Source organism: Aegilops tauschii, chromosome 7 (assembly GCF_002575655.3).
Source record: "Aegilops tauschii subsp. strangulata cultivar AL8/78 chromosome 7, Aet v6.0, whole genome shotgun sequence".
NCBI lineage: Eukaryota > Viridiplantae > Streptophyta > Magnoliopsida > Poales > Poaceae > Aegilops > Aegilops tauschii.
In genome coordinates, this window is record NC_053041.3 from 623,034,447 (window position 1) to 623,042,822 (window position 8,376).

Below are 8,376 nucleotides of genomic sequence, written 5' to 3' on the forward strand. Positions count from 1 at the left end.
ACTCCCTCCGTCCCATAATATAAGAGCGTTTTTGACACTAAGTGTCAAAAATGCTCTTATATTGTGGGACAGAGGGAGTAGTAACTAACACACAATAACTCAAGGCAAGATAACCACATCTCAAAGCAAAGCAAAGATGAATGAACAGTGCAGGATATGCCGCTACCTAGCGGTTCCACTAAATTTTCCGCTTTGCAGCCTCCTGCTTCTCCACTGGTTCCGTCGGTGGGGGTGTGCGGAGAGGCCTCGATATGCTGATGGGAGCCATAGTTTCCTCCTCTTGGGGCATTAGACTCCGTCCGATGGTGGTGTGATGATAGTGTCATTATCGGCATGAAATAAAGTCTCCCCGCCTTATCCTTATTTCGGTGATGCTTCCTCGGATCACCGGGAGGCGTGTGGAAGATGTTGTGTCCTCAAATCTCGTTCTTTGGGTTTGGCGTTTCTTTCTACAGGTTTGTCTCGCCTGCACTGTCCCACTATGCTGAGTACATGGTTGTATGTCTTGGTCCTCTGGCTTGAGTTCCAACCGATGAAGGTTGGCTAGTCTCGGCCTTCTCCGAGAGCGTGTGAGGCTTGTATACCACAACTTGTTTTCTTTTCTGGGATGGCTATTTGCGACGCAGATCAGGACCGCCAGCATTTTCTGGTCTATATCAACGATTTTTCAGCCGCTACTTCTAGAAGCTCCTTGTTTTGAAGTTTTCTTCGCTGAGACGGAAGCCTAAAGGCAGCAACGGCCTTTGCACATGCACCACTTGTGGATCCAGAAGAAGAGTACTTCAGCGCACAAACGATTTGGATGTATTTTTCATTTTCTGTAAGGTTTAAGGGTTTGTGCTACTTAATATATGGCATTTGGTCTTTTGCCAAAAAACAGCCGTGCTCCAATTCAAATATTTTTTATCGATGAAAATATTAGGAAATATAAAAATTTTCACACTAGATAAACATTATTACAATACACCGAACAATTAGTGAAATTAACCATAATTAGTTAATTCTATGTCGACAATGCTACATTTTTTCTTTTAGATGAGTTCATTACAAGAATAGGATTTTTTTCTTTAATCTGTATGCCAAAATTTTAAAATCGTCACAGTGTTAGTTAACCTAGTACCTTTTGGGCGTTTCTTGTTGTTCTTTTCCGTGTCTTTTGTATTCTGCTTGTGTAACCTTGGCCGGTTGATGGCTTTATTAAATCAAAGCCGGGTGAGGTCAGAGCCTACTTTAGGCTCGGGCTGAGCCTTTTCTCTAACCAAATGAAAATGCAGTTCTCAAAAAGAAAAATAAATAGTAAGACACAACTGTAGCAAAGAACAAGGATATCGGCATGTATAATCAAGCTTGTAATTGGCAACTTCCCACATTTACAAGGCTTCAACAACATGAGTTTAATCAGGTTTCCACGGAACCAAAATTCTCATTGCATCACTCGCTACAGAGCCGTAGACACAGAGCCAGAAGATATAATGTAGTGACATTCCACTGAAGGATGCGCTATGGAGAAGGCGTGAACTTTTGCTTCCCTTGGTGCGATATCATCCGACTGCCTCAGGATCACTCTTTTCAGCATTAGTGCACATCTCAATAGATGTTCCAGGAAGTTAAACTCGTGGTTGTCTTCTTGAAAACCGTCAATTTCGACTTCATCAAGCTTCGTCAAAGAGACAATTTGGCTGGTCATGGGCACGCAGCCACAATATTCTTGGCATTTGTTCTTGTCCTAAGAATAATACCATCAAAAGAAGAATTACTATATGAACAAGGAAATGTTTTTTCCCCTCAAATGTACAATAAGAAAATAACTGATAAGTTGAGAACGTACTCTGGTATATATGGAGTATATCACTTTTTTTTTTTTGAAAAAAGTACTAATAATACGTAGCACTGGCATTTGCATCACATAAAGAATTAATTGGTTCATTAATCACGAACGCACCGTGGATTCTGGTATGGCAACCTTGAGCCTGTGTATGGTCGTATGGACGCTATGCATCTTGAGTAAGGAAAACACTACTGCTCCATAAACATGACCGGAAGATGTAAGATTCAGCTCCAAGTCAAAGACCGACAAGTCCGCGGCAACATGCATCTGCAGATGTTTCTCTATTTCACATGTGAAATGCTCTTGCGTCCATACTGGATGCGGATCACCGCTCGTATCCTGCAGATCCGTGCACACAAACTTCCATCATAATGTCGTGTGCACCGTGTTTGTCAATATAGTGTGCAGCAGCCAGATCGAGGAGGAGGTGACGAACTAACCTTCCTTGCGTCTATGCGCAGCACCGGAGGTCGCGTGGTCTCTCTGCCGCCGCCCTCAGCTCAGCAGGGTCGACAGCCAGCTCAGTGTCTCGAGTATCCAGTCACCGAGCCCCATTAACGTGACGTTGTAATGGCAGTGCCATGAAATATTGCCAGCCATCGGCGCCAAGACAGAGAGGCTGATGCGAGGCGAGACGTGAGAGGACAATGTTAGTTGCTCGAGCATGGGTGCTACGAGGTCGATCTTACATACAAATGTCCAATGTTCTGTGTCCTCGACGACAAGCTCCCGGAGCGACGCCGAGTTGACCGTGATGCCAAACCGCCAGCCGCCGGGCAAGGTGTACCTGAGCACGCGCAGGCGTGGGCAGCGGAGCACCAGGGCGCCCACGTCCGAGGAGCAGCCCGAGAGCACCAGCGTGGTGAGCGCGGGGAATAATTCACCGGTGGCCGGCGGCTGGAGGGAGATGGAAGAGGAGAGCGAGATGGACTTGGCGCGCTGGAAGCACGGCAGCTCGACCCTCTCGTACAACATGGCTACGCATACCGGGATTGCGAGGATGAGCTGCACCGGTGAGAGCTGCGCGGTGGCGCGTAGCAGCGAGGCAACGCTGACGCAGGGCTCCGCCGCACGGACCGAGAAGGGTCGCTCTCGGAGGCAGATGTCCAGGAGGGATACTGACGAGGCGGAGGATATCACGCGGGCGAGCACCGGTTCCACGGAGGGGAAGACGACGTCACGGAAGACGAGGGAGGGGAGGCGGGTCCAGAGGTCACGCCACCGGCGGGAGAGGACGCTTGCGCGCGCGGCGGCGCGGACGCAGCGGAGGTGGGCGAGGACCAAGAGGAGCAGATCGTCGGGAAGGGTGCTGATGCGGTCCGCTCCGCCGGCCGATCGCGGCGGCGCTGGTGAGCCGAGGCGACGCCCCGATCGGAGCTTCATCGATCTATCTCGATAGGGTATTCGGGCTTTGCAACAACGTGGTTACGTGGAAAGCGGCCAGATTATTGGTGTAGGTAAATGCAATCCATCCACCGTTTTGGTAGTGTTATAGATATATTTGTTATTTAGAGATTGTTTGGGATTAGATAGAAATTATTTGCTCGCACTGTAAATAAATATAAGAGTGATCTAAACGCTATACGGAGGAAATACATGTTATTTCTAAATCTTGTACTTAATACTATATGGGTTCGACTATATCTCATCTAGATGTAAGATAATATCTTTTTTTTCCGAACTTAAGATATGAGATAATACCTCGCTTCTAAGTTAAAAATCAGCAACTGTTCATGGCCTGTTTATTTGTTTGTTTCTCTCACGATCACGATCGCTAAAGTCGCTCACGTAGGCACGTAGCTAACGTCCAGCCCAACTATTTGTTTCTGTCACGATCCTTAGTCCAGCCTATCATTAGCGTGAAAAACAACAATTGGTTGTAACGGAAAAAAATTAACCTTAAGAAAAAGCATGAAAGCGTGTATGTCCCAGAAGAGCATCTACGCGGGCATTGAAATATTTTTTCTTTTCAAAACATGAAAGTGCATTTGGGGTATTATGCATTAGTTTGAAAAATGTCCGCGAACTTGGCGAGCACAAAAAACGTTCACAAGTTTGGAAAATATCCGCAACCTTCAAAAAGGAATTTGAAAAAATATTCACGAGTTCCAAAAAATATATGTGATTCCAAATAAAATCACGAGTTCGAAATTTGTTTGTGGATTCAAAAAATGGTCATGAATGTGGAGCCTAGATGTGACTCATAGATGATCAACTTGCAACTGAGCTAAAATTTTAACTGAAAGTGGCAATGAAAATCTTCAAAGCCTAGTTACAAATCGATGGTGGACTTGCAACTTGGGCAATAAAAAACAATCGAGCCCATGTGTAACTAGAGGGTGGACCTGCGACTAAGTGCGAACAAAAAAAAGGTAAGGCCATGTTGCGAGTCAAGGGCGGTCTTGCAACTAGCAGCGAATAAAAAAGTTCAGGCCCAGTTGCGAGCCGAGGGTAGGCTTGCAACTGAGGCAACAACAAGTACAATCCTAGTTGCGACTCGTGGGTGGGCTTGCAATTGGGATGAGAAAAAATTACGGGCCGGTTGCGAGTCGGGGATGGAGTTGCAATTAGGACGACAAACACACTACATGCCCAGTTGCAAGTCGATGGTGGCTTGCAACTGGGATGAAAACAAACTACGGGCCGAGTTGTGAGTCGAGGATGGACTTTCCTCCCAGACAACTACAGCTACAAGCTCCAGTTGCGATTCGAGGGTGGACTTGCAACTAGGACAACAACGACTACAAGCCCAATTGCGAGTCGAGGGTGGACTTGCAACTAGGGAAACTACGACTATAAGCATAGTTGTGAGTCGAGAGTTGACTTGCAGCCGAGACACCTACAAATATGGCGCCAGTTGCGAATCGGAAATGAACTTGCAACCGGGACACCTATAACTACTGGTCCAGTTGCGAGCCGAACGTGGACTTGCAATTGGGACAATAACAACTATAGGGCCAGTTGCGAGTTAAGGGTAGGCTTGCAACTAAGAATACAACAAATATGGGCCCAGTTGCGAGTCAAGGGTGGGCTTGCAACTGGGATGAGAACAAACAATCCCGGTTTCGAGTCGAGGGAGGGCTTGCAACTGATATGAGAAACACACTACAGGCCCAATTGCGAGTGATGGTGTGCTTGCAACTAGTATGAAAACAAACTACAAACCCGTGTGCGGCAGCGGGGTGACAAGACGTGCGAGAGGAGGACGAAAGTCCACGTACACATACGGTTAATAAAAAACGTTCGTGATTTAATTACCTACTATACCACCGTCCTGGTTTATAAGTATGATTTAACTAATAAAATACGAATGCATGTCGCCAAAGATTATATAGTTGGATTTGTTGAACATAGTTTCCAATTATATAATTTTTAAAACATGCATTAACATTTTGTTGGTTAAATTTGATGGCAAACTATAAAGGAGACTATAGACTAGACGGAGGTGGTACCACACGGCCGCTCTCTACGCAGCGACGCAACTGTCGGCCGGCTTGTAGGCGACCATTTCCTGCGTGTTCAACTGCTCTATGCGTGTGGGTGCTTGCGGTTCAGGCCGCCGCGGAGCGCTCTACTTGCGTCCCGCCGCGCGCTCTCTGCTCTCGCGTCCCTCCGGGTGCTCTGCCCTCGTCCCTCCACGCGCGCTGCCAGTGTTTGGGGCCGGTGCACGATCACGCACGTTCGTGTGCAAGCGGTTGCGCCGGGCATGGTGCGACGATGCAGTTACCCGCTGCAAAAACTGCCATGCGGACACGCCGACAATCCACGCCGCCCGGCCCCCTTTTATTCCTGCGGCCATTTACCTTCATCTCTCGTCTCACACGACACAATAAGCACATCCACGAGGACACATTCAGAGAGGACATCCAGTGGTTCCAATGGCGCTCCCCGTGGCTCCAATGGCGCTCCCAGCGGCTGACGACGACAACGACGGGCAGTTCACCACGTATCACGTAGTGGACACTCACGTGAGGGGGAAGGCCCTCTCGGTGGTGTACACGAACGATCCGGTCTCGGTGGAGAGCTCCATCCAAACTATGGAGCAGTTCCTTGCCGAGGACAAGTACCGAGTGGTCGGCTTCGACCTCGAGTACACCATCGGTCGTGCCGGGCACGATCAGAAGGTTTATCTAGAGCTCCGACTACAGTCACTACTAGGAAAAGGCCTACTAGTGGCGCACCAGTTTTGCCCACTAGTACCACGCCACTAGTATAGCCCACGGTGCGCCATTACTATCTGACTTAGTAATGACGCACCACATAGAAGTGCGCCATTAGTAACAATTTTTTTCAAATATTTTTTCAGAAATTATTTTTTCAAATTTTTTTAATCTCGGGTCACTATGGCTTAATCTCGGGTCAATATGCTTAATCTCAAGTCAAATCACACTAAGTGGTCAAACTTCCCGAAAGGTCACTCATCCTCACACTACTACAGCCTGAGCACGCTTAACTTCGCAGTTCTATCCAACCCCAGCACCACCTCACTTAACAGCCACTTGTTGATATATCTATCATATCAATCTATTAAACCTTGTTGATGTCTACGACTTTGTTCATATTCATGAGTATGATGAAATTTTGAAAAATATTTCAAACTTTCCTGTCATATTACGTATCATTTTTTGGAAAAAAAATCCAAAAAAAAATTCGAAACCAATATTTTTTTTCTGTTACTAGTGGCGCACAAGTTTGAAATTTTTTGAATTTTTTTGCCTCTAGATCTTGAAAGCCCCGTAACTTCTTTTCTGTTAGGTTTTTGAGGATTTTGAAAATGTTTAACGGGTTCCCCCCAGTTAAATTCGGATGTATCTTTTCGAGTAGATGATTTTTCATATATAAAACTTTTTAATCCGAGTTCGTATGCAAAAGTTATGCCCATTTTACAAATTCCAGAGAGATTTTGCAAATAAAGTCGAAATTCATATTTGTAAATTTTCTCAACAAGTAGACCACATATCACATGCAAAACTTATTTTCTTTTATTTTTTTTGACATTTCCATCATTTTCTTTTACTTTTTTAAACTGAAAAGGCGGTCCCGGGGGGGGGGGGGGGTGTGCATTCGGTGGAATGGGCCAAGTTACTAATGGCACCCCCACGGTGCGCCATTAGTAGTTTTTTAAAAGAAAAAATTTATTTTGAAACAAAATTTGTAACAAAATTACTAATGTCGCACCGCGGGAGGGAGTGGTGCGCCATTACTAGTTCCATTAGTAGTTAAAAAAACAATTTGAAAAAAAATTTACTAATGGCGCACCGTGGGAGTGGTGCGCCATTAGTAATTTTTTTTAAATTTTTTTTACTAGTGGCGCACCGTGGATGTGGTGCGCCATTAGTATTGGACACTATAGTAGTGGATGTGGTGCGCCATTAGTGTCCATATTATCTATAGCCTTTTTCCTAATAGTGATGTATCCATCCATAATAAAAAGCGCTCGCTCACGATATATATTCCACGCTACGAGGCACGAGCATACAATAGTTGTTCCCCGGTGCAATGAGAGAGAGAAAAAAGAGAAGGCTTTGGGATGTCTACCGGTTAATTACTCGCGGTGTATTAGTAAGTGGGATGACGCTTGGCATGGAAAACGCTCTTCACGATGACTCTTGGCACACGAACAGCCGCGAACGCATCCATCAGATCGAATCGAAGAGGCTGCTGCCCTTCTTCTTCTGGCGTGTATATATACTCGGTGTCTGGAACGGTCCGATCGATCCCACACCGACCGTCGTGAGGCTGCGTTACCGAGAATGCCCAAATACCTCAACTTCGGCTGCCACCCGCACCCGCTGACGCTGCGGGAGCGAACGCAGGTCTGGTTCAAGTGCGCTCTGTGCCTTTGCCACGGCTACGGCTCCTTCTACCGGTGCCCCGAGTGCAGCACCTATCAGATCCACGACAGCTGTGCCGAGGCCCCGGACAGCGTCAGCTTCTTTGGCCACGCGCAGTGGCGGAGACAGCGCCCGGCGACCCCGGGCACTTGCCCGGGCTCGCTCCGTGTCCGATAGCAAGGATGGGCTAAACCTGCTCACTAATGCGGGATTACCCGGGCAAGACTGCGTTGGGCCTCCTCCAGGTGACAATCCCGCCCAGTTAATATCCGACCGAACAACTTCTTTAATCTGCACAACTGAAACAAAAAAAGACTTCTTTAATCTGCACACGTCTACACGAGACTACTACCCCTCAAAAAAAACGAGACTACTGATTCCGAGAGGAAATAGATCGATCCCTCCCGTCTCTTCGTTTCTCGCATCTGAGCGGCGCAGGGAGTTGCAGGGGAGACGGCGAGCGAAGGATCTGGGCGACCGGAGGCTGCCGGCTGGCCGAAGGCGAGCGAGGGGCGCAATCTACTCGTCCCCTCCTTCCTCTCCTTCGGCAATTCCTTCGGTAAAAGATTGCTTATCTGATCTGGCCTGCTGAGGATTGATATGCCAAGATGATGAGATTTTAATAAATAACTGAGCACGTGCCTTTCGTAATTTAGGGGATTTCCATTGTGATTGATATGAATAGATGAACATGTAGGCATACGTGCCGATTTC

General features: G+C 47.0%; 1 protein-coding gene across 1 annotated transcript; it reads right to left on the reverse strand.

Moving 5' to 3' along the window:
* Window positions 1-2,323: 2,323 nt before the first annotated feature.
* LOC109735347 (putative FBD-associated F-box protein At5g22720) lies at window positions 2,324-3,211 on the reverse strand. The gene has a single exon (XM_020294563.1). The coding sequence runs from the start codon at window positions 3,209-3,211 to the stop codon at window positions 2,324-2,326; it is 888 nt and encodes a 295-aa protein (XP_020150152.1).
* Between the last annotated feature and the right edge of the window lie 5,165 nt (window positions 3,212-8,376).

What these genes read in the sequence shown, in the direction of transcription:
- LOC109735347 (XM_020294563.1), bottom strand. Translation starts at nt 3,211, where the DNA reads ATGAAGCTCCGATCGGGGCGTCGCCTCGGCTCACCAGCGCCGCCGCGA.